This window comes from Bison bison, unplaced genomic scaffold (assembly GCF_000754665.1).
Source record: "Bison bison bison isolate TAMUID 2011002044 unplaced genomic scaffold, Bison_UMD1.0 scf7180017864372, whole genome shotgun sequence".
NCBI classification, from domain to species: Eukaryota; Metazoa; Chordata; class Mammalia; order Artiodactyla; family Bovidae; genus Bison; species Bison bison.
Genome location: NW_011494944.1, coordinates 2,309,742 through 2,337,474, shown reverse-complemented (window position 1 = coordinate 2,337,474; position 27,733 = coordinate 2,309,742). Strand labels below are relative to the sequence as shown.

The following is a 27,733-nucleotide window of genomic DNA, read 5'->3' as shown; positions in this document are numbered from 1 at the left end:
AGGGATTGGGGGCAGGAGGAGAAGGGGACGACAGAGGATGAGATGGCTGTATGGCATCACTGACTCGATGGACATAAGTCTGAGTGAACTCCAGGAGTTGGTGATGGACAGGGAGGCCTGGCGTGCTGCGATTCATGGGGTCGCAAAGAGTCGGACACGATTGAGTGACTGAACTGAACTGACCTTCCTCTTTACAAGAAGCAGCTCCAGTTTTGAATGGAAGCATTAGCATTTCCTTGAAAGGCATGCTTACTGATTTTCCGAGAAGTGATGGCAAGAGAGACTTTTGGTCTTTACAGCTGCTGATTCTGGGGGCACAAGAAAGACTGTTTGATGCCTTAAAAAAGGCAGCCCCCTATTTAAAGGACTATCCCAGCTGTGCACTCCCCACTTCGGACTCTGATTAACAAGGACTACAGGCCTGGGAAAGCATAAGCAGAATTTCTGCCTTTCCTTGTTGGAAAGCATGTATGTACGCCATAAAGTTATCTATTCCCATTGCTGCCACCAGACATTTTCTGACTGAATGGGGGTGCCCCTAATTTTCGAATCAACGATGGGGCTTGATTTATGTAGAACCTTATAGGTCTACATGGAATAATTCATTTCTCCCTATGCCTTTAGTAATTAGTAGGTGGCATGCTAATGGATGGGTTCCTCCTTTAGAGAGTTTCGATGGGACGGGCCCCATGCAGTCTGAGTTATGGAAAGCATTGGCTGCTATGGCACCTGTGATTTTACATAGACCTTTAAATGAACAAAGATACATTGTAGGGGCCTGTGTACATTCTCCCTATGCCTTTTTGTTGGCCAGAAATCAGAGTGATTTGGAAGTTTCTGACGGAGAAACTGTTTACAGTGTTATATGTGTGAATTGTTTTATATCAAATTGTGTTGATGGAATGATTATACTAATTGTAAGGCTGTGATGATTTTAAAGCAACCACCATATTTGATGGTTCCTGTAAAATTAGAGGGACAATGGTTTGACGATTATGCATTGAAAGTTTTATATGAACTTACTGGCTTAATTTCTCTACCTAAGAGATTCATTGCAGCTCTGGTTGTGGGAATAACTGCCTTGATTGTCATAATTGCATCAGTTACGGTTTCTGCTGTTGCCCTGTCAAAAGAAGTGCATACAGCCTAGTTTGTTGATCAGATGTCCAAAAATGACTCCATAGCTCTTACTATGCAGGAAATTATAGATAAGAAAATAGAAAATAAGGTCAATGCTTTAGAAGAAGCAGTTCTGCTTATGGGGCAAGAAATTACAAATTTAAAAATTAAATTGTCTTTAAGGTGCCATGCTGAATTTAAATGGATGTGCGTTACTCTTCTACAAGTGAATGAGTCCATGCACTCATGGGAACACATCAGAAATCATATTTTAGGCATCTGGAATCATTCAGATTTTAGTATTGATATTTCTAAGTTACATCAGGATATTCAGAATATGAAGCAGGCAGAGTCTGACTTTTCCTCTCAATGGCTTTCTAATTCCCTCTTTGAAAATCTGGAGGGGTATCTTTCCCATGGGTCCTTTTCTACAATAATGATTAATGCGGCCATGTGCTTATGCCTGTTAGTTCTGATTTGTGTAATAGCCCCGTGCCTTTTCAGGATACTCAGCCAAAGTGTCTCTGCTCTATCTACTGAGTTTCATACCTATGCTCTAAAAAATAAAAAAGGGGGAGATGTCAGGAGCCATGGTAGGCATTACTGACAAAATGGAGGCACAGTCCCCAGCCCCCTCTCCTCATTCTGCAGGCACAGATCCCGGGATGAAGGAGTTAGGCCTTGTAATTCTGACTTGTCTTTTCCTCTCCTCGGCTGAGTTGACTGAAAAGGAATATTAAGTTGCTTATTGTTCTTGAGAGGAGCATGAGAAGGCACAAAGCCTTCTGCAGCATTGCTCAGAAAATAATTCATAAAGTTAATCATTGACATTTGTTCAAGGACTTTTACAAAAGAGTGTTCCAGGATGAGCACATAGGCTATAACTTGAGGCCATGGGAGGGATTGCTATCTGAAGCTTATTTGTGAGGAAAATGTTTATGGCAAAGGAGTTTACTGAATTTAGGGTTTAGGAATAATTAAAATAGTTAGAAGTTAAAGATTTAAGGAACGTTGTAAAGTTAGCATATTTTACTATAGCTTATAGAAGTTAGGAATTTTAAGAGACACTATAGCTAGAAGCCTTTTTATATGAAACGAGTCGCCAGTCCAGGTTCGATGAACAATATTGGTTGCTTGAGGCTGGTGCACTGGGACGACTCAGAGGGATGGTATGGAGGGAGGGAGGAGGGTTCAGGATGGGGAACATGTGTATACTTGTGGCGGATTCATGTTGATATATGGCAAAACCAATACAATATTGTAAAGTTAAAAAAAAAAAAAAAGAGAGAGATAGTGAGCTCAAGATGTTAGGGACAAACAGGATTTAGGAAGATAAGCAGTAAACTGAGAAATGTAGCGTGAGTTACAATGTAATCACAAGTTAACTATAGGGCACATTAGAGGAGGTAGATAATAGATGATAAGGCTGATTCCAAGAGAATCACTGAAGCAGGAACTCTGTTTGAAGAGCAACAATGATTTATGAAGATAATAAATCTGGGAGATGGGGAGCTGAAAATGTCAAACCTCTGGCCTAATGTCTTTGTAAAAGTATAAAAGAGAATCTTAAACTTGGAATAAACAGGCAGTTCATAGAAAACTGAGAGGCTGTCGCATTGGCTGACACCATCCATCTCTTCAGGTTGAATCCCTGGTTGCTGGAGTTGGACTCCAGCAGGCTGGAAGAGGCACAAGCTGGAATCCAGATTGCCAGGAGAAATATCAATAACCTCAGATATGCAGATGACACCACCCTTATGGCAGAAAGTGAAGAGGAACTAAAAAGGCTCTTGATAAAAGTGAAAGAGCAGAGTGAAAAAGTTGGCTTAAAGCTTAACATTCAGAAAACGAAGATCATGGCATCTGGTCCCATCACTTCATGGAAAATAGACGGGGAAACAGTGGAAACAGTATCAGACTTTATTTTGTGGGGGCTCCAAAATCACTGCAGATGGTGACTGCAGCCATGAAATTAAAAGACGCTTACTCCTTGGAAGGAAAGTTATGACCAACCTAGATAGCATATTCAAAGGCAGAGACTTTACTTTGCCAACAAAGGTCCGTCTAGTCAAGGCTATGGTTTTTCCAGTGGTCATGTATGGATGTGAGAATTGGACTCACACATCCATACATGTGTGAAGAAAGCTGAACGCTAAAGAATTGATGCTTTTGAACTGTGGTGTTGGAGAAGACTCTTGAGAGTCCCTTGGACTGAAAGGAGATCCACCCAGTCCATCCTAAAGGAGATCAGTCCTGGGTGTTCTTTGGAAGGACTGATGCTAAAGCTGAAACTCCAATACTTTGGCCACCTCATGCAAAGAGTTGACTCATTGAAAAAGACTCTGGTGCTGGGAGGGATTGGGGGCAGGAGGAGAAGGGGACAACAGAGGATGAGATGGCTGGATGGCATCACCGACTCGATGGACGTGAGTTTGAGTGAACTCTGAGAGTAGGCAATGGACAGGGAGGCCTGGCGTGCTGCAGTTCATGGGGTCACAAAGAGTCGGACACGACTGAGTGACTGAAGTGAACTGAAAGGTGCCTTTACAAGCTAACTGTTTAAAACCAAACCCTTAGAACAATCACTCCCATAGGACATATGTACTAAATCCCTCTCTCCCTTTTATTTTCATGAGTAAAATGCTATACAATTTTTCAAAAGCTTAATATCTAAGAATGTATCCTATACTTCAGGTTTTAATATATAAATTATGTTGGCAATACTTTGTTATATTTCATATTTGAAATAACTAAAATAGTTATAGAGCAGAGAGGAAATTAAATCCAGAAACATCTTAAGCTGTATCCTTGTCTAATACATTGAAAGAAACATGAACTAAAGACAGACCCAGATAAGTATTTCAATCTTTACTAACAATTCTCCAAAACATTTATATGAGCCAAGGATTCTGTCTGTGGCAACTATATTGAAACATTTTTTCACTTACTATATAATTTCTAGCACCTTTAACCTCTTGGTGGCATCTTCAACCTCTTTCACTTTATCCCAATTGAACACTGTCATCCAGACTGCCTGATAACTTGCTATCTTGGTTCTCAGTTTCCTCTCTTCCCAACATCTTGTGCCATCTCTCATCTGGGGTTCTCATCATTTTCTACTCTGAGTTACTTCATACAGTTTAGTATTCTGCCACTTTAGCTGTTGTTGCAAATTTTTTCTGCCAGTTTAGACCTTGCTCTCTTTAGAGAATAAGAGAGAAGAGTGAAGATAACATCGGCAAAAAGAGAGGGTTCTGAACACACACACACACACACAGACACACACACACATATAAATGACATCACACTTTGTTTAAACATTGGGAATATTCATAAACAAACATTGGTTCTTTAAGACTTATCTTTCCATGAGTGCCAAGATCTATTTTACTAGGAATATGTGAAACTCTATTTGCAACCCTTTGGAGGTATGTTAGACAGAGTTTAGTAAACTCCTTTGCTATAACTCTAAGATATGAAATTGGTAACTATAAGGAAAAAAGAACATCAGCATAAACATTTAATCTTCTGTTCTTCCAAGCTTAGTGATTTTTGACCATGGAAATAAAAGGATGACAACCGAACAATTTGCAAATGCCCCTCAATAAAATAGTGAAGTCACTCAGTCGTGTCTGACTCTTTATGACCCCATGGACTGTAGCCTACCAGGCTCCTCCATCCATGGGATCTTCCAGGCAAGAGTGCTGGAGTGGATTGCCATTTCCTTCTTCAGGGGATCTTCCCGACCCAGGAATCAAACTCGGGTCTCCCACATTGCAGGCAGACTCTTTACCATCTGAGCCACCAGGAAAGCCCTGAATGATGACACAATTGTTTCTAATGAAGAACCAATCTCCTTTCCCTCCCCAAGCTACATGCTTGGGCCAGAGAATCTCCACAGAAGGAGTGAGCAACTGAATTCAGTGTTCCTTTCTATAATCTCCCCTACCTCCCTAGAAGCACAGGAGGGTCTGTAATACTCAACCCAGCTCATACTTGGTTCTGAAATGTACCCTGACAAGGACCAGGAAACACTCTCATTAAATCAGCTGTGGCATCCTCTGTTGATGGCTCCTTTCATAATGTGAAGACACTCCATTATCTTTCATTTCCCAAATTAGCTGTGAGTCCACAATATCTTAACTGCAAATCCATAGGACGCTTCTGGATTTGCCTCCTAAATCTCTCATCTACCTAGTGATATTCTTTTGCTTCTGAACCTGTCTACTTTTGTACAGTCATAGTGTTACATTCAAACCATGGCTTCAAATTGTTTTCTTATCCCCTTGACTCAGCAGTGCTTATGTATATTTATCCAGTTAGCCTGAGCCAGTTGTTCCAAAGTCTGTTTGAATGTCATTCCATAGTTGTTGTAAAGCAGCTAAGACCCTGACTTGGCTGGCACCCAGAGGCAAGTTTAAATTGTTCTAGTGTAACTGTTCCTGGCCTTGCTCCTTCCAGTAAGGACTCAATGCCATTAAGCAACTCAAAGTCCAGTGAACCTAAGAATGTACTTCTAGAAATATTTTCTAACAGTTTCTTTTTTAGAGCAGTGTTTTAAGTTCACAATGGAAAGTACAGAGAGAGAGTGTTTTTCCATACACCCTTTACCCTGCACACGTGTAGCATTCTGCTTTATCGACATCACTCACTAGAATGGTACAATTTTGTTAAACCAAGGATGAACCTACAGTAGCACATCATAATCACCCAAAGTCCACAGTTTACCTCTAATTTCCATTTAGTGGTGTGCGTTCTATTGGTTTGGACAAATATGCTATGCTAAGTACTTCAGTCGTGTCCAACTCTGTGTGACCACAGAGACGGCAGCCCACCAGGCTCCCCCGTCCCTGGGATTCTCCAGGCAAGAACACTGCAGTGGGTTGCCATTTCCTTCTCCAGTGCATGAAAGTGAAAAGTGAAAGTGAAGTCGCTCAGTCCTGTCCGACTCCTAGCAACCCCATGGACTGCAGCCTACCAGGCTCCTCCATCCATGGGATTTTCCAGGCAACAGTCCTGGAGTGGGGTGCCATTGCCTTCTCCTGGACAAATATATGACATATATCCAGCATTAAAATATAATGCAGTGTTTTCACTGCCTTAAAATTCCTCTTTGCTCTGCCTATCTTTCTCCTACTTACTCTTAGAAAGTACTAATCTTTTATTTTCCTCATTTTTTTTAACCTTTTCCAAAATGCCATAGTTGAAATCATACAATCTCCGCGCTTTTTTTTTGGATTGGCTTCTTTCAGTTAGTAATATGGACTTAAATCTCTTCCATGTCTTTTCATGGCTTGATAGCTCATTCCATTTTAGTCTGAATTTGTCTGGATGCACCATAGTTTACTTGCTAGGACATCATGCTTGCTTCTAAGTTTGGGCAATTATGAATTAAACTGCTGTACATGTCCATGTGCAGGTTTTTCTGTATATATAAGCTTTTCTGGAAAAAAAAAAAGTTTAGATATTTTCAAATAATATATTCTAAGTCTGTTTCTCACTGTACATTCTCCCCTCTAAATGCAATTACTCCTAAATACATCCTATATACTAGTTCTAGAGGTTTCTGGGGGTGATCAGGGGCCAATGTGATTTTCTTAATGGGCTGACTTTGGGTCCTTATTACATAAGCTTGATTTTCTGGTAGCTGTGATGAAAATAAACTTTTCAGATTGAGAGTGATATGATGAATCTGTTATCAATATACAGCTGAGGACAAGGACCAAGGAAGGGAATAATCTAACAGGTCCCAGGGTGAGAAAGAGGTTTATGAATCTCTATTAAATTTTTAATTATTTCAAACATACACATGTGCAAACAAATTTAGCATACATATTCATAAAAGAAGAAATATTTCCATTCCACAGAGTATAAAAATTTTGAAATATGCAGATGCATGTAACAAATAATGGATATTCTTTAAATGTATCTTAGTGACTTATATTGAAGAAAGCAGTGGCAACCCACTCCAGTACTCTTGCCTGGAAAATCCCATGGATGGAGGAGCCTGGTAGGCTGCAGTCCATGGGGTCACTAAGAGTCAGACAGGACTGAGTGACTTCACTTTCACCTTTCGCTTTCATGCATTGGAGAAGGAAACAGCAACCCACTCCAGTGTTCTTGCCTGGGGAATCCCAGGGATGGGGGAGCCTGGTGGGCTGCCGTCTATGGGGTCGCACAAAGTAGGACATGACTAAAGCGAAGCAGCAGCAGCAGTGACTTATATAAGAAAATTAAGTATATATTTTAAAAGGCCTGAATTGTTTAAAAGCTATAGTCGAGAATGTGTTTAACAATGGAGATTGTTTAGCAGTAGACATCAATAAAGTAAGCCAAAAACAAATTGACACACACACTTACTAGTTTGGCTTAATAAAGGATTTGCTATGCATTACTTTTAAGAGGCCCAGAAGCTTTAAAAATAGGTGCTTAAAATCAAAACCACTATGAGGTACCATTTCATGCCAGTCAGAATGGCTGGGATCCAAAAGTCTACAAGCAATAAATGCTGGAGAGGGTGTGGAGAAAAGGGAACTCTCTTACACTGTTGGTGGGAATGCAAACTAGTACAGCCACTATGGAAAACAGTGTGGAGATTCCTTAAAAAACTGGAAATAGAACTGCCTTATGATCCAGCAATCCCACTGCTGGGCATACACACTGAGGAAACCAGAAGGGAAAGAGACACGTGTACCCCAGTGTTCATCACAGCACTGTTTATAATAGCCAGGACATGGAAGCAACCTAGATGCCCAACAGCAGATGAATGGATAAGAAAGCTGTGGTACATATACACAATGGAGTATTACTCAGCCATTAAGAAGAATACATTTGAATCAGTTCTAATGAGATGGATGAAACTGGAACCTATTATACAGAGTGAAGTAAGCCAGAAAGAAAAACACCAATACAGTATACTAACGCATATATATGGAATTTAGAAAGATGGAAACAATAACCCTGTGTACGATACAGCAAAAGAGACACTGATGTATAGATCAGTCTTATGGACTCTGTGGGAGAGGGAGAGGGTGGGGAGATTTGGGAGAATGGCATTGAAACATGTATAATATCATGTATGAAACAAGTCGCCAGTCCAGGTTTGATGCACGATACTGGATGCTTGGGGCTGGTGCACTGGGACCCAGAGGGAGGGTATGGGGAGGGAGGAGGGTGGAGGGTTCAGGATGGGGAACACAGGTATACCTGTGGTGGATTCATTTTGATATTTGGCAAAACTAATACAATATTGTAAAGTTTAAAAATAAAATAAAATTTAAAGAAAAAAAATAGGTGCTTATTACACTAGTAAAATAGGATACCCACATGTTTTGTTACTGCCAGTTAAAAAGTTTCATTAAAACAAACAAACAAACAATAAAACTAAGAGTTTAAAAGCAGGACCAGAATTAACTTTCCTTTTGGGAAATATCTCAGATTTGTCTAAAGAACAATATAAAAACACTTTAACACATTGTTTCCTTTAGACTTTTAAGGCAAGTATGATTGCACATTACATTGTAATATCTGGCAGAGTTTCATTTGATTACCATATTTTTAGAAATTTAATGTGAAAGAAAAATGTAAAACATTTAATCTCTAGATTGGTATTTATACTCCTTGTGATGACACTCAAAAAACTTTGGCAGCATTCTGAGTAGTTGGCAGGTTCTACAAAATATGCCAATTAAAGAGCAAAACATTACTCCACTACATCATGTCACATTCTTCTAAAATATAAATATTGAACTTTCACCACATGCCACCATGCAGCACTGCTATGACAACATCTTTGTAGAGTTCCTAAGCTCCTTCAAAAAGTGGCATCTAATCAGCACAAGGAGAGGTAAAATATTACCGTGGATATAACTATCTAGTTGGCAAAATAAGCCCTGTGTAGAATTATGTTGAAACAGCCATTTAGTAAAATTAATGCTTTAGTTCAGCTCAGCTTATATGAACTGGTGACAATGAGAAAATATAGATTAGTTTTCTATTACATTAACTTTTTGTCTCTTTAAAAAGCAAACTTTTTTTTCTTAGTATAGTACATTTAGAAAGCAGATTTGTTCACAGAAAAACAGTTAAGGATAAACCATACTTCTACATGTGAAATGTACATTTTCTGGTATAGTAATAATATATAAACATATTTTTTCTTTTCTGAGGACATATATAGAACTTATTTCTAATTTATTTAAATGCATCGTAGTAATACATTAACTTCACATGTTTTCAAGGTCAATAAGTATTGAATTTTCAAAAATAAACTATCAAACCTGTGTAATTTTAAAAACATTTCTAAAATTTAGAATAAACACTTAAATTTGTTTAAACAGAGGCCAGGAGTATTGTGGACATTTTTTGGCTGATTGCAAAAGGTGTGAAAGATGTTTAAGAATTTAAAAAGTTTATACAGATTCTTCTAAGAAAGAAAAATATTTCTAATACAGAATAATAAAAATTAAATACACCAATACAGGTATTATGCATACTATAGAAATTTTCAAGATACATATAGGTTGAATTGCAATGAAAAGTCATTTTCCAATAAGCCACTTGCCATTGTTTTTTAAAAAGACATCAATCTGATAAAATAAAAGTACAAATTAAACCCAGTGGAAGGTCTGTTGCAGAATCAATGGACAGAATGAGCTGCAGAACATTCTCATATTTAGAACAGCTTGCAATAGAAACCAAGACTCAAGAGATTTCCATTTTACTTTTACCTAATAGAGGAGTAATATCTTTAAAAATTCGTAAAGTTTAGAGAGACTAAGAGAGTGCTAATTTTTTGTTTTGATAAAGAAAATTATATTGCTGAAGGGCTAATATAAATTAAGAATTAGATGTTACTTATGGCAGACAGACTGAGTGAAAAGTCAGATTCTCCTCTGTTCTACACCTTTTGTTGGGTTCTCTGTTATCAAGAACTTTTTCAGTTTTCCCAGTAACTTCTTAAATCACTGTGCCTAATGATAGGCTATGGATCTTAATCCTAACCAGATTGTAGCAAATTGGAATTAACAGTGCAGAGTTTACCTTGTGGTTCACTTCTTTTGGAGGAATATACTAGGTAACAGTATATGTAATAGTTGTATCTACCTATTGACAAAGAAAAACTTTAGCCAGTATCTAGATGTATTCTTGGACTGATCCTGAATCAAGTGACTTCTCTGCTATCAAAACTAAACATTTCTATTCAATGAGTCTCTCGTAATATAATCCAAGTATTTCCAGGGAATGGTGTAAATTAAAGTCATACAGAGAAGAAATTAAAAGAGAACTGTTAGTGAATTTGCTTTGAGGCTTTCATTTAGTACTTCCACATATATCAAATCTAGGTTTGAAATGAGAAATTCCTGTTAGATTAGGTCACTTTGAAAAGAGAAATCTCACTCACCATTCCGACTCTCTTCATCAATGGCAACTATGGTGGCCGGTGGTCCTCCCCTAGCTAGTTTGCAATCTAAAGAGAAAACAAGACAAAGTAAGAAGTAGCTATTGCCGGGACATTCACCGTGAGATTAAATTCACACTATGGATTAACATTTAAAAAGAAATATCCTATAACAAATTAATATACATCATTACTGTTAACAATTTTTTATTAAAAAAAAAAGTGTTCACACAGATTCCTTACCACATTGCAACAAAGTCACTTTATACACCATGAAATGGTTCAAATCATACTGAGAAAACACCAGCAGAGACCACTGGAGAGTAGAAGTCCTTCAGGACAGAGATAATGGGATGGTAATTTAACCCAAAGAAATAACATAAAGGGATGATTAACAAGGATAAATTGTAATTAAAGCTTCACAACAGAAACAAACATAATTGGACTTTAATTGTGATAAAGGGTCTAATTAAAAAGAGTGAATAGAATTTTAATAATATTCTAAAGAGAATGAAACAGAGACAGACAAGCAATGTTTGTGGGTTTTGAGATTTTATTTTTGTCGTCTTACCCTCATATTGCCAGTCTGGAGACAAAGGAATAGAGTCATCAATGGAAGCAGATCAGAACAATAAAAGAAAGAAAGGAAGAAAGCATATATGTGTATATTTAGTGAGGATTGAAAGATATAAATAGCATTGTACAATAACAGATATATCACACCTAATGATTTCTGGAAATGAAATATAAAATCCTTATTTTTATAATTCAAACACAGTATGAACAAGTTAACTTTATAATGTATGTCACTCACATCTTAAAAATTACAGATCAATTTGAATATACCATACAATACACCTATGTGTCCTATGAAAAGGTAAATAAAATTACATATCAATTGTCTATTATCTCTGTGTTGAATGAACCTTAAGAATATTGCCTTTCAATCAGTAGTGATTAATTTTTTATCTCAAGAACTGCTAATGCGTGGATAATGAACATATAAATAGTATCATGAACTATAATATCCACGATAATTAAAATGTGAAGGCTTTGCCTGGGAGATGTCAAAAGTATACTTCTGAGACATAAAGTGCTCTCTCAGGAGATACTTGGCCAGCCTGATAGGGTTGTGTCATGTGGTTAAATGTACATGGCGTGTTCCTATGACTGAAACATAAATTGGCTTAAGCCATCCAAGTAGGTGTGCTGTTTGGAAGATGATTTCAAGGCTTACTATTTATCTATTAAAATTCTGCCATTATGTACATGGGTGTGAATAATAAGGGCTTTGGCAAGCACTGTTGTATATTGTAAGATGTGTGTTCTCTCATGTAAAGCTTAAAATATATGAACTCTCCAGTTTTTCTCTCTTTGTCCTTGTCAATATTCAAGGAATTTGAGGGCACAGCAGTTTTAGATCTAAAATATCTCATTACACTCCATCCTTTCCTTCCTATACCCCCTGACACAGCACAGCTCCTCACTATTTGCAGTCTCTACTCTTGGAGTGGTTTCCTCATTAATCTCCTGGAAACTGTTCTCATCCTGTATTCATTTATTCATTTCATGAGAATAATTTTTCTGCACCCCAATCAAAGGTAAGTTAATGGCACTTCTCTGTACAAAAACACTTATGTTTCTTTTGGAGTGAAGAAAAATGTTTTAGAATATCATTCAGAGGGTGTCACAGTCTCAACATTGTTTACTTATTAAGCACTATGCCCTTCAGTCACCTTAGAGACCTTACTCTTGCTGGATTACATCTTGTATTATTAAGGCAGCTTTGTTACCTAAAGTCATTTCCGCCTCTACTGCCTGGCAAGTCTGTTATTCTTGATAAAATTAGGTTTCACCTATTCCACCAAAACTTTCTTATACCCCAGAGAAATTTTAAATTTTCTTCCTGAGTTCTCATATCTGTTCATCTAGCTTTTTATTCATCTGTGCATACAAAAATCATTTAGTCAAATTGGTAGATAGCTTACTATGTGCTGAAGATGGGAATTAAAAATCAACACTCCTTTCCTCACAGATCTCAGGTTGGGGAGATAAGTGGTCAGATAAAGGAAAGACTCATAAACAACCACAAAAGTATGGCACAATGTAGTCTATGGGAGTCAGTTGTTTAATATGATCATCAACAACACAAATAATTAAAATAGAGACATTGCCTGCTGTGAGTAGAAATGGGATACTCAAGAAGGCAGAGGCAATTTGTGAAAATAATAAATGAAACATGACCAGTTCTTGCAAGAAGCAACTCTTGGATTACGAAGCATGCCTTCCATTTGTATTTCAAAGAGTAGTTACTTTTCAATACTATTTTATTTCTTCCCACTCTCCTTTTTTTCCCTCTCTCTTTCTCCCTCTCCCTCCCTTACACACACACACACACACACACACACACACACACCCCACACAGTAGATCAGTGGTAAAGAATCTGCCTGCCAATGTAGGAGACACAGGTTCAATCCTTGGGGCAGGAAGACCCATGACGAAGGAAATGGTAACCCACTCCAGTATTCTTGCCTGGAGAATCCCATGGATGGAGGAGCATGGTGAGCCCAGTGTCACAAAAGAGTTGGATATGACTTAGCAATTAAACAACAATCTAAATGTACATATAATATTTATATATAGGGTTACTGCCTCAGTTAAAATCCTCATAGCTGCAAAGTAGAGAAAAAGTGTGGTGAATTTTCACATAAGTATTGGTAGGGGAATAGATATTTAATCAATAACTTTATAGGCAGGCAGGATAAAGGGAAATGAATGATGGAGAAACTTGGGTATACATATACAACAACCGCTCATCATTTGGTTACTATTATATTTATGAATAGACTTTTTCTGCTCAACTAAGTCAAGTATGATTGTCCATATTCCAGCCCTACCTACCTCCCTTACCCTTTTCACTCTTCTCGTTTCATTTGGTAGCCATAGCAAGCCAAATTTATGTTTGCTGTGACATCTGCTGAAATTCCCTTCCTCCTTTTCTTCCCCTGGTTAACTTTTATTTCTCTTCCAAGAACCTGGCAAGGCATCTTTCTAGAAAATCTTCCTTGTTGGTCTAAACTAAATGCCTATTCTCTGCATTCCTTCAATATACACTGTGTAAGCATGCCAAGTCCTTTCAGTGGTGTCTGACTCTTTGTGAATCCATGGACTGTAGCCCTCCAAGCTTCTCTGTCCATGGGATTCTTCAGGTAAGAATACTGGAGGAGGTCGCCATGCCCTCCTCCAGGGGATCTTCCCAACCCAGGGATCAAACCCACATATCTTACATCTCTTGCATTAGCAGGTGGGTTCTTTACCACTAATGCTACCTGGGAAGCCCTCAGTATACACTGTGCTGTGCTTAGTTACTCAGTTGTGTTCAACTCTTCATAACCCCATGGACTGTAGCCCACTAGGCTCCTCTGTCCATGAGGATTCTCCAGGCAAGAATACTGGAATGGGCTCCCATGCCCTCCTCCAAGGGATCTTCCCAACCCAGGGGTAAAATCCAGGTCTCCCACACTGCAGGCAGATTCTTTACTGTTTGAGCCACCAGGGATGCTCAAGAATAATGGAGTGAGTAGCCTATCCCTTCTCCAGGGGATCTTCCCAACTGAGGAATCAAACTGGGGTCTCCTGCACTGCAGGTGGATTCTTTACTAGCTGAGCTACCAATATACACTGTAGTCCATTGGAAAAGTTACTTCAAAAAATATATTAGTGATTTTTTTCTAATGAGAGCTCCTTCAGACCAAGGCTGTGTCATATTTATCTTAGTAACCTCAGAATTCAACCAGAGTGGATCCTGAAAGAATGTTTGTTGAATTTTTCTGAACTACAATCAGCCCAGCTGCAATCTCTCATTGACCATCTCTCCAGGAGTGCACTCAGAAGTCTCTGTTCTCCTTATGTCCTTTGCAACAGAAACAGCCCAGGAGTAAAGGTGCAGGTACAATTCCTCCCAGTCAGACCCCTTTAAAGGATGACTTTCACTCAGCTTTATTCTTTTAGCGAGTTCCAAAACCCCACAATAAGATATTTTCATGCCCAAATAAATAAATAAATTGTATTTATTCTGAATCAAAACAAAAGTGGTTAAAAAAATTTAGACTCACCACACTAATGTAGAGAGGTTAGTCAGATACATAAAAATAATCTATTAATAACATTGTTCACAACAGTGTTTGCTTTGAAATGACATGCTCGTGAAACTATAATTAGTTTTGAAATGCACAAAATATTTTTAATTGCAAGTATATTCAGAAAAAAAGTAAATTTGGATGAAACAGCCAGGATGTATTAGGTATGCAAATATCCATGTGGAGATCAAAGTGAAAACTAGAAAGCAATTTGGGGGCTAGGTGATCCTGTTCTCTACGGTCTATGGATAATCTCTCTGCCACAGGAAAGATGGGTTAGCTGACGATGACTGTACCTTGAAAATGCACTTCTGTAATCTATTTAATTTCACCCTTGACTGTCCAGGTTAAATCACAAATTCATTGTTTTTCGTGCCTCAAATTTCTAACCTCTCGGGCCCCTACCTGATTCCCATATCCAATTTGTTGTAAAGTGCAGGATATGAATACAAATACCTGAATGCCCAGTGTGATTCATTTTTGCAAATTTGTCATCAAGCTAAAAATAAGCCATAATTTTTTCTGTATGTTTTTAAATAATTTGATGCAACAGGTAGGATTTCAAACTTAAAAACTATTAGCAGATATGTAATGACTGGTTTCAAAGGTAGTAAACCTGTGATAAGCTATTCTTACTGCATCCAGAAGCTTAAGAGCATGTTACTCTGTAAAGAGAATATCCAGAATTGTCCAACTATATTCATTTATTACTAAGAAGTGTGAATAGCCAGGAAAACCCTATTTCCATCTTAGCCTATTCTCAAAACTTCTATTTAAAAAAATGGAGTATAATTGCTTTACAATGTTGTGTTAGATTCTTCTGTACAACAAAGGGAATTAGCTATATTTATACATATATCCCCTCCATCTTGGACCTCCCTTCCCCAACCTAATCCCACCTGTCCAGGTCATCACAGAGCCCTGAGTTGAGTTCTCTGTCATACAGAAGTTTCCCACTATCTGTCTATTTTACACATAGTGGTGAACATATATCAATCCTAAACTCTAATTCATCCCACCCTTCCTTTCCCCCAATGCATCCACATGACCATTCTCTATGTCTGTGCTTCTGATTCCTGCCCTGCAAATAGGCTCCTCAGTACCTCATTTTTAGATTCCACATATATGTGTTAATATACAATATTTTTCTCTTTCTGACTTACTTCACTCTGAATGCAGTGTCTAGGTCCATCCACATCTCTACAGATGATCCAATTTTGTTCCTTTTGGTGGCTGTGTAATACTCCATTGCATATATGTGCCACATCATCTCTATTCATCCTTTGATGTATATTTAGGTTGTTTACATATCGGGCTATTGTAAATAGTGTTGCAATGAACATTGGGATACATGTGTCTTTTTGAATTATGGTTTGCTTAGGGTATATATATACCCAATAGTGGAACTGATGAGTCGATTGTAGTTCTATTTTTAAAGAAAACTCCATACTGTTTTCCATAGTGGCTGTATCAATTTACTTTCCCATAAACAGTGGAAGAGGGTTCCCATTTCTCCACACCATTTCCAGTATCTATTGTTTTTTTGATGATGGCTACTCTGGCGAGTGTGAAATGATACCTCGTTTATTTTGATTTGCATTTCTCTAATAGTTAGTGATGTTGAGCATTTTTTTCATTATATGGGACTGGAATGCAAAAGTAGGAAGTCAAGAGATACCTGGAGTAACAGCAAATTTGGCCCTGTTACAAAGCGAAGCAGAGCAAAGGCTAATGGAGTTTTGCCAAGAGAATGCACTGATCATAGCAAACTACCTCTTCCAACAACACAAGAGAAGACTCTACACGTGGACATCACCAGATGGTCAATACCAATATCAGACTGATGATATTCTTTGCAGCTGAAGATGGAGAAGCTCTATGCACTCAGCAAAACAAAGATTAGGAGCTGACTGTGGCTCAGATCATGAACTCCTATTGACAAATTCAGATTTAAATTGAAGAAAGTAGGGAAAACCACTAGAAGATTCAGGTATGACCTAAATCAAATCTCTTACAGTGGAAAAGTAAAGTGAAAGTGAAGTTGCTTAATTGTGTCTGACTCCTTGTGACCCCATGGACTGTAGCCTACCAGGCTCCTCCGTCCATGGAATTTTCCAGGCAAGAGTGCTGGAGTGGGTTCCATTACTTTCTCCAGGGGATCTTCCCAACCTGGGGATGGAACCTGGGTCTCTCGCATTGCAGGCAGGTGTTTTACCATCTGAGCCACCATGACAAATAAATTCAAGGGATTAGATCTGATAGAGTGCCTGAACAACTATGGACAGAAGTCCATGACACTGTACAGGAGGCAGGGATCAAGACTATTCCCAAGAAAAAGAAACACAAAAAGGCAAAATGGTTATCTGAGGAGGCCTTAAAAATAGCTGAGAAAAGAAGAGAAGTGAAAGGAAAATTAGAAATGGAAAGATATACCCATTTGAATGCAGAGTTCCAAAAAAATAACAAGGAGAGATAAGAAAGGCTTTCTCAGTGATCAATACAAACAAATAGAGAAAAACAATAGAATGGGAAAGATGAGATCTCTTCAAGAAAATTAGAGATACCAAGGGAACATTTCATGCAAAGATGGGCCCAATAAAGGACAGAAATGGTATGGACCTAATAGAAGCAGAAGATATTAAGAAGAGGTGGCAAGAATACACGGAAGAATTATACAAAAAATATCTTGATGACCCAGATAACCATGATGGTGTGATCCCTCACCTAGAGCCAGATATCTTGGAATGTGAAGTCAAGTGGACCTTAGAAAACATCACTATGAACAAAGCTAGTAGAGGTGATGGACTTCCAGTTGAGCTATTTCAAATCCTAAAAGATGATGCTGTGAAAGTGCTGCACTCAATATGCCAGCAAATTTGGAAAACTCAGCAGTGGCCACAGGACAGGAAAAGGTCAGTTTTCATTCCAGTCCCCAAATAGGAAATGGCAAAGAATGCTCAAACTACTGCACAGTTGTACTCATCTCATACGCTGGAAAGTAATGCTCAAAATTCTCCAACCCAGGCTTCAACCGTATGTGAACCTTGAACTTCCAGATGTCCAAACTATATTTAGAAAAGGCAGAGGAACCAGAGATCAAATTGCCAACATCTGTTGGATCATTGAAAAAGCAAGAATTCCAGAAAAACATCTACTTCTGATTTATTGACTATGCCAAATACTTTGACTGTGTGGATCACAATAAACTATGGAAAATTCTTCAAGAAATGGGAATACCAGACCATCTGACCTGCCGCCTGAAAAATCTGTTTACAGGTAAAGAAGCAACAGTTAGAACAGGACATGGAACAGCAGACTGTTTCCAAATCAGGAAAGAAGTACGTCAAGGCGGTATATTGTCACTCTGCTTATTTAAATTATATGCAGAGTACATCATGAGAAATCCTGGACTGGATGAAGCCCAAGCTGGAATCATGATTGCCAGGAGAAATATCAATAACCTCTTATATGCAGATGACACCACCTTTACAGCAGAAAGAGAAGAAGAACTAAAGAGCCTCTTGATGAAAGTGAAAGAAGAGAGTGAAAATGTTGGCTTAAAGCTCAACATTCAGAAAACTAAGATCATGGCATCTGGTCCCATCACTTCATGGCAAACAGATGGAGAAACAGTGGAAACAGTGGCAGACTTTATTTTTGGGGGCTCCAAAATCACTGCAGATAGTAACTGCAGCCATGAAATTAAAAGACACTTACTCCTTGGAAGGAAACTTATGACCAAACTTCACAGCATATTAAAAAACAGAGAAATTACTTTGCCAACAAAGGTCTGCCTAGTCAAGGCTATGGTTTTTACAGCAGTCATATATTGATGTGAGAGTTGGACTATAAAGAAAGCTGAGTGCCAAAGAACTGATGCTTTGAACTGTGGTGATGGAGAAGACTCTTGAGGGTCCTTTGGACTGCAAGGAGATCCAACCAGTCCATCCTAAAGGAGATCAGTCCTGAATATTCATTGGAAAGACTGACATTGAAGGTAAAACTCCAATACTTTGGCCACCTGATGCAAAGAACTAACTCATTGGAAAAGACCCTGATGATGGGAAAGATTGAACGTGGGAGGAGAAGCAGATGACAGAGGATGAGATGGTTGGATGGCATCACTGACTCAATGGCCACGAGTTTGAGTAAACTCCGGGAGTTGGTGATGGACAGGGAGTCCTGGCATGCTGCAGCCCACTGAGTCTCAAAGACTTGGACACAACTGAGCGACTGAACTGAACTGTTTTGATATTGAGCTGAGGTTTGTATTTTCATCTTGTTTACAGTTTCCTTTTCTCTGTAGACACTTTTTAGTTGTATTAGGCTCTACTTGTTTATTTTTATTTTCATTGCTGTAGGAGGTAGGTCAGAAAACATCTTGCTGTGATTTATATCAAAAAGTGTTTTTCCTATGGTTTCCTCTAAGAATTCAACAGTGTCCATGCTTACATTTGGGTCTTTAATCCATTTTGAGTTTATTTTGGTTTATGGTGTTATGTAGTCTTCCAAATTCATTCTTTTACATGTAGCTGTCCAGTTTTCCCAGCACCATTTATTGGCAGAAATATTTGCAAATGAAGCAACTGAGAAACAATGTCTTTTTAATATAATTTCAAGTATATTGGCTATTGTCATATGTTAACACGTCAGTTGCCATCAATATGTCCAGTGGCTAGTATATTGTATTTCCTGCCCAGACTTCTCTCCTGAAGATGTGTCCTACTGCTCAGACAACATCTGTACTTGCAATTTCAAAAGTGCCCTAAATATAACATTCCAAAATGGAATTCTAGTTGCGACCCCCCAGCCCATACCTGGCCTTTTTCAGTGTGTATAATTCCAGTGAATAGCACAATTTTGCACCAGGTTTCATAACACGGAAACTAGGATGTCACCTTTGAGCCTGCCTATCTTCCTTGCCTTTCTGTGTTGAATCCCTCAAAAAATCTTGAATTTAATTCCTACAGAAAACTTCTCATATCCACCTAAAGTTTTCAATCTCTGATGTCAATGTGATATTGCAGTCTCCTACTTAATGTAATAGGTTTCCTAAGGTTCACCCTACAGGCAATCTTGGCTCACTCTTTAATTTTCTATCTTTAACCACAGTGATCTTTTAACAGATTAAAATATGCTTACCTGTTAAAAATGTGCCATTGCTTTTATTTTACAACAAAATTTTCATGGCCTACTACCCCCTGTATAGTATGATTTTATATTGAAAATCAAAATATATGGCCTAAAAGATCCTGCATGATACAGCCTTCTCCTTCCTTTCCAATCTCATCTACTTCCATATTTTTGCATGCCCTCTACATTCCAGACAGAATTTTCTTCTCTTTAATAATGCTATGGTTTATCTTGAGCTACCTCAAGACCTTTCCAGATTACATTATTTCTTATTTCTAATCTTTACACTTAACCCATCCTTCACTTATATTTTCTTTAGATTTTAACTTAATGCTTCACTTTTCAAAGAAATCATTTCTAATCCCAGGTTGCCTGATATATACTGAGTTAACTCTGCCTTCTAATATCAATTTATCAATATTATCTGAGTTAATACTCAGTTAACTCTGCCTTCTAATACCTACTGACTCCTCACTGACAGAAAACTCAGAAATACCTAGATCTTGTTTTTGTTTCTGAGTTAGTGTTCCCAGGGCAAAGTTCTTGCCACATAAGATAGTTGACTCTAAGCAACTATTTCTTGAATGCATAAATGAAGAGCTTCGACCAAATTTGCAACAGCAATATTTAAAAAGCCTCCTATAAGTTAAGACTTTTACTTTTTAATATTTGAAATGTCATTCTCATACAAAAATAATTGGGAAAGAAGGAGTAACAAGCTAGTTATTAAAAAACAGGACCCTTGATAATACCTCAGCAGAAACGTGAAGGTCGCAGAATGTGTCACCTGAAGATATGCCACTTTGGCATGTGGAATTGAGGGCAGTGAAGACCCAGCAAACTCAGGAAAAGCTTTTTTTAATTTATTTTTTACTTTTCCATTAAGAGCCTAGAAGGGGTGTGTGTACAAGGAAGAGAGCTGTTACCAGAGATAAATTTTTCATTTCAGAGAGGTATGTACATGGCAGGACAACCATTTGTTAACCTTTTTTTTTTTTTTTTTCCTCGTCTTCCTGTGAGCTCCCTTCTTTCCCTTTGAAGCATCCGATCCTTATCCTTTTCTGGGCTCAAGATGATATTTAAGACTTAACTGCCTGGTTGTGTTTGAGTCTCATACTTGTGTATACTTGTGTATATAATTAAATTTGTTTTATACCTGTTAATTGTTTTATTATGGGGAGTTCTCAGCCAAGAACCTAGAAATCCCTATAATTTTTACTAAGCTGTTTCCTTACGAGTTCCCTATGATTATCAGTGAATTATTCTAGCACCTAGCATAGTATTTGACATAATCATTCAATATATTTTTTGAATTATGGAATATCCTCTTCCAAGGTAAATGAATAAAACAAATAACTAAATCATTACTATTCATCATTTCAAATATTTTGGGGATTGTTTAAATTGTTAAAGGAATTGATTCCTAGTTTAGTACATAGGTTAAGAACTCTTGAGAGTCCCTTAGACAGAAAGGAGATCAAACCAGTCAATGCTAAAGGAAATCAGTCCTGAATATTCATTGGAAGGACAGATGCTGAAGCTCCAAAACTTTGGCCACCTGATGAGAAGAACTAACTAACTGGAAAAGACCTTGATGCTGGGGAAGATTGAAGGCAAATGGAGAAGGTGATGACAGAGGATGAAATGGTTGGATGGCATTCCTGCCTCAATGGACATGAGTTTCAGCCAGCTCTGGGAGTTAGTGATGGACAGGGAAGCCTGGAGTGCTGCAGTCCATGAGTCACAAAGAGCTGGACATGACTGAGTGACTGAACTGACTGATTACAAGTATAAATGAGATAATCTATGATAATTTTATTTTGTCTGGCAAGATGTACAGGCAAAATAAAAGCACCTAATTTTTACAGTATTTACTGTGGAATGTATTTGGAGAGTCATTGCTACTGGTCCCTTTTTTTTTTTTAATTTTATTTTATTTTTAAACTTTACAAATTGTATTAGTTTTGCCAAATATCAAAATGAATCCGCCACAGGTATACATGTGTTCCCCATCCTGAACCCTCCTCCCTCCTCCTTCCCCATACCATCCCTCTGGGTCGTCTCAGTGCACTAGCCCCAAGCATCCAAGTAGAGAATCCTTTGGGTATCTCCACATTTTCAGTGAGAGCTGATATTGTTACACTTGTGGTTGTGAAGTGCATTCTCATTAAGAATAAAAGCACTCACATGACTTGCCATTGAATATCTGTTGGAATGTTGAAACTCTTATTCCAGATGCCAATCTAAATACACTATACTGAACTGAATTTACTAGAGGCAAATAGAATCCTTGAACTCTAGGTTTAAGAAAGAAAAGTGCTTAGGGTCACAATAGTCTCAGGCTTTCACAATAGTCTGGAAATGCACTGGTGTCAAAATGATCAACAGAAAGATCAAGAAAGAGTTAAAGATTTTCTGAAACTTCTACCCTTCTCTATATTCCTGTGAATATCACTTTGCATATTCAGTCACCTGGTCTTTCTCATTTAGAAGCTTTTGTTTTTATGTGCGTGCGTGCATGCACACACACACACACACACACACACACACACACACTTTCTGTCTCTGAATCAGTTCCTTATTTCAAAGCAATTAGATCTCTCAATCAAAGGAGTACTGTGCTCTCTTGAAATTTCATGCTGTACAAACATTTTACTTTCAATTTGCTTGTCACAAGCAGCAGAAGAGGAGGGACTATTCTCATTTTTTTATGTTGATCCTCAGAATATTCATTTTCAGGTAAACACACATAGTGAAATTTTAAAACAAAAACTTCTTCTTTTACATTTTGACTCTCATCCAAAAGAAAAAGAATGTGACCATGACATTTGTAATATCAGTAGAACCATAAACTAATTTGTATTGTCTAAAATTGAAGTTAGATCATGACTAAAGCAAAATGAATTTAGTAAACCACAGGACATTGCAAGTAAGTCTGATTCCAGAATGAGACATTAGCATTAATATATTTCAAATTTTACCATAAAGGGAGGAAGGTATATTTTATGATGCCTTTAGTGCCATCATTAATTGGATTATATAATTTGTTTATGATGTTCCAACAATATGGTCTAGTAAAGCTCACTAAAGTCACTAATAATTATTGCTCTGCATCACTTGCTTTCATTAGCATGATTTATCACATAGGCCATGGCACCCTGAGTCTCTACATTATTTTTCAAATATTACTATTTATTTCATATTATTCTATTTGATAAATCAACAACAGTAGATTTGTATATGACATTTCATGAGAGAAACCCATCTCCATTCTTAAGAAGTTAATAGATCTAAGCAATAAAAAGAAAGATAAATCAAAGACTACAGGAAGAAGGCAGAACAGGAACAGAATTTCTAGTCAAAGTCTGATCAGAAAACCAAGCAATATTTTAAGTTATTTTTGTTACTGGGAATATTACTATAATTCATTATTTTATAATTTCATTTAAATTCATAGTCAAATATGTTAGTATTTGTACCCAGATGTAATTTTCTTACTTAATTCACAATGCATGAGTTAGAAGCATTTTGAGTTTTTTTTTTGTTTTCATTGATGGTGATAGTTTTCTCTTGTCTAAACTTCCATCTCAGGATTATAACTACAATCGAGGAGTTTGAGATGGTCAAATACTTCTTGGTCCAAGTTAAACTGACAAACTCTCTGTAGCTCAGTTGCATTAGCTGTAAAACTGAAATTATTGTATGAAATAGTAATTGGCATATGAAAGTGCCTTATAAGTTATTGTTAGGTAAATTGTATTCTAACCAAATGAGCTAATCACATATAAAGCTTGAATACCTCTAAATTTTAAATGCAGTGACTTTTACATATTTTTAACTAATTAAATAGTAGTTTCTTACCTTTTACAACATTCAAAGGAAAGCTATATTTTATTAGCAGATCAAAATAGGCTTCAGATATGTTACTGTTTTTGGTGTGCATTTAATATACTGAAATAGTGACAGTTCATTTCATTATATGACCACAGATTGCGAAGGTTACATAGTTATAACTGAATCATGCAAAAGATCTCAACTCTAAAATTATCAGAGGAATGCCTATAACTAAAATTAAAAAAATACATCTTTTGAAAATATAAAGTAGATTGTGTCCCTCTTCTAAAAGCTGTTTGTAAGACCTTGCTTTCTATTACTTTAAAATCTTCCTAAAAGGCTTTTTCCATTGGTTAGCTTGTTTTACCATATTATTCAATTTGTCCTTACTATTTGTAATTAGCATACAAAGAAGAAAGGGAGGGATAAGGGTTTGTGTCAGTGAGAAAAGCTAAATTATACAAAAAAATTTATGAAAAGCAGTTAAATAATTTACATTCATATTTCTGAAAGTAATTTATTTTCTAATTACTCTTAATGGGGTAACTCAGAGGAAATTCTCAATCACAATTTTTATTAAGAAGCTCAATGAGGTCAAAAGCTAAAAGCTGCAGAATTATCACTGTTTAAAACTACATTCTTCAGAGTTTTTAAATAATTCTTTGTAAACAGTCTGCTTTGCCTATTTAAACAAATTCTTTGCTGTAATCCAATTATGAGTATCTAAGCTGTCAGTTTTAAAAAAGCAAACTGTATGGATTAAATCATAAGGAAAATGTTAAGCATTTTATTACTCATAATCTTAAAAACCATATCTGTGTAAACATCACGTCTGTTTTCTTAAATCTTTTCCCAATCCTACTAAGATTTTATTGATATATATGTAAGTTTAAGTATGCAATGTAAAGACTTAATACACACACACACATATATACATATATATATATAAGTAATTACCACCATAAGGTTAGTTAACACTGCCATACTCTTCTATAATTACTTTCTTGTGTATGGTGATAACATTTAAGATCTACTCTTTAAGCAGTTTTCAGTTCAGTTCAGTTCATTCTCTCAGTCGTGTTCGACTCTTTGCGACCCCATGATTCGCAGCACGCTGGGCCTCCCTGTCCATCACCAACTCCCGGAGTTCACTCAGACTCACGTCCATCGAGTCAGTGATGCCATCCAGCCATCTCATCCTCTGTCGTCCCCTTCTCCTCCTGCCCCCAATCCCTCCCAGCATCAGGGTCTTTTCCAATGAGTCAACTCTTCGCATCAGGTGGCCAAAGTACTGGATTTTCAGCTTTAGCCTCATTCCTTCCAGAGAACACCCAGGGCTGATCTCCTTCAGAATAGACAGGTTGGATCTCCTTGCAGTCCAAGAGACTCTCAAGAGTCTTCTCCAACACCACAAAAGCATCCATTCTTTGGCACTCAGCTTTCTTCACAGTCCAACTCTCACATCCATACATGACCACAGGAAAAACCATAGCCTTGACCAGATGGACCTTTGTTGGCAAAGCAATGTCTCTGCTTTTCAATATGCTGTCTAAGTTGGTCATAACTTTTCTTTCAAGGAGTAAGCATCTTTTAATTTCATGGCTGCAGTCACCATCAGCAGTGATTTTGGAGCTCAAAAAAATAAAGTCTGACACTGTTTCCACTGTTTCCCCATCTATTTGCCATGAAGTGGTGGGACCAGATGCCATGATCTCTGTTTTCTGAATGTTGAGTTTTAAGCCAACTTTTTCACTCTCCTCTTTGAGTTTCATCAAGAGGCTTTTTAGTTCCTCTTCACTTTCTACCATAAGGGTGGTATCATCTGCATATTTGAGGTTACTGATATTTCTCCACACAGAACAGTTTTCTATATGATATTCAAAAAAAGGCGTGATGCTACAAATAGTAGAAAGCAACCTTAGAATTTCTGTTACATTAAGAGCATCTTTTTATACCTTTCCTCAAATTAGTTTACCTGGATATAATAATAGACTTCTTAATTCAGCTGTTAGATTTTTACTCCCATAAACTTTGGTAATATTCCTATTATCATGAGATCATTTTTAAAAATTCCAGTTATCATAGTCAGTTCAGTTCAGTTCAGTCGCTCAGTCGTGTCCGACTCTTTGTGATCCCATACAAGAACCAGAAAAAGAGATAAGCATAGTCCATTATATTCCAAACTGTCTATACACTAATGCTCATAAACTTGACACTTAAAGAAAGCTTTAGATAGTCACTCAGAATCAAAACTACTTTGCTTTTCTACACTATTATTATAAAATTTGTTTTCCTTTTTCCTAATCCAAAATGGATTATAAAATATTAATAAAGTAGAGAATGTATGGGGGAAAAGATACATGACTAAAGAAATGCACAAGTTCAGTTGGAGAGGAAGAGCAGTGTGAGTAAAAATTATTGACAGTAAGTTCAAGAGCCTACCAAACATAGTTGTTTAGAGCAAATGGTGTCCTTCTTTACCAAAACAGCTCTATCATGGCTTTTATAAAACATTGTGCTAATCAACAATGTTAATAATGTTAACTCAGCACCATACTATTTTATGCAAAATATTTAAATAATAGAAAATTATAAAATACATAATTTGGAAAGATTTGCATCCATGTGACATAATAAAAACAAACACTAACTAAAATGAAGATTTTTTTTTCTGTCAAATTGTTAAGAATTTTATTAAATGGATAATAACAGGATTCAGTTAGAAAGTAAGAAAACATAAATTAATAGGTGATTTTGGTGGGGCTATAAATTGTGTGTTTGTGTTTATGAAAGGAAAAAATGAAAAGCAATTTGGCAAGAATTATAAGAAAATTCCTTTTGACAGAAGTATTTTACTTTGGGGATATACTAATACAGAAATAATCAGACAAGTACACATTGCTACTAAAAGTACATATACCACTAAGACATTATACAATTTTGTTAAACTATTAGTACTTAAGCATAGTCCACAAACATGGCAGGTATTGTAGACTGGTCCACCCACTCCAACTCCCTTTTTAGCATTTTTTTTTTTTTAATGCCACAGAGGCTGTGAAGCTTAAAACTGCCTTCCCAGACTCATTTGCAGAATGGCTTTTCTCATAACCTGCTAAACAGTGCACAATCTCATGACATTTGAAAATAAGAAAGGACTGAGAGAGTCAAAGGGAACAAAGGACTGAGTTGGCCAAAGCACAGTACAAGAAGTTTGTAATCCTTTGGGGTCAACTGTGGTACATAAATCAGTGGCAGGCTCAAGTTATCCTAGGTGCTATATGGGTAGTGCGCCACTGAGGTTTCACTAGGAAGTTCAGTAATAGTTGAGTGTTTCTTTTGCTTTCTTGATCTTCCATTTGAGTTCTGATCATTCTAAGTCACTTGATTGTTGTTGTTCAGTCAGTAAGTTGTGTCCAACTCTTTGTGACACTATGGACTATAGCCTTTCCTGGAGTTTGCTGAAATTCATGTCTATTGGATCAGTGATTCAATCAAACCATATCATCCTCTGCTGCCCCCTTCTCCTATTGCCTTTGGTCTTTCCCAGATCAGGGTCTTTTCCAATGAGTTGGCTCTTTGGATCAGGTGGCCAAAATATTGGAGCTTCAACATCAGTCTTTCCAATAAAATCTATGGTTGATTTCCTTCAGGATTGACTGATTTGATATCCTTGCAATCTGAAGGATTTTCAAAAGTCTTCTCCAGCACCACAATTCAAAGCAACAATTTGTCAGTGCTCAGCTTTCATTATGATCCAACTCTCACATCCATAAATGATTGCTGGAAAAACCATAACTTTGACTTTTGTCAAAGAAAAGTAATGTGAATCTTTCTCAGCAAAGTAATGTCTCTGATTTTTAATATACTGTCTAAGTTTGCCATAGCTTTTCTTCCAAGGAGCAAGTGTCTTTTAATTTTATGACTACAGTCATCATCTTCAGTGATTTTGGAGCCCAAGAAAATAAAATTTGCAACTGCTTTCACATTTTACCCTTCTATTTGCCATGAATTGATAGGACTAGATCACCCTGCTTATTTAACTCATATGCAAAGTACATCATGCAAAATGCTGGATTGGATGAAGTACAAGTTGGAATCAAGATTGCC

At 37.2% G+C, this 27,733-nt stretch overlaps 1 protein-coding gene across 3 annotated transcripts in view; it reads right to left on the bottom strand.

Annotated features, from left to right (window-relative positions):
- PCDH15 (protocadherin-related 15) overlaps positions 1-27,733 on the bottom strand; it is a 1,053,047-nt gene that overhangs the window by 703,479 nt on the left and 321,835 nt on the right. For all 3 annotated transcript variants that reach the window (XM_010856569.1, XM_010856570.1, XM_010856571.1), the window contains exon 3: positions 10,523-10,588. In XM_010856569.1, the coding sequence (XP_010854871.1) occupies positions 10,523-10,588 (66 nt within the window). The remainder of the gene's footprint in view (positions 1-10,522; positions 10,589-27,733) is intronic.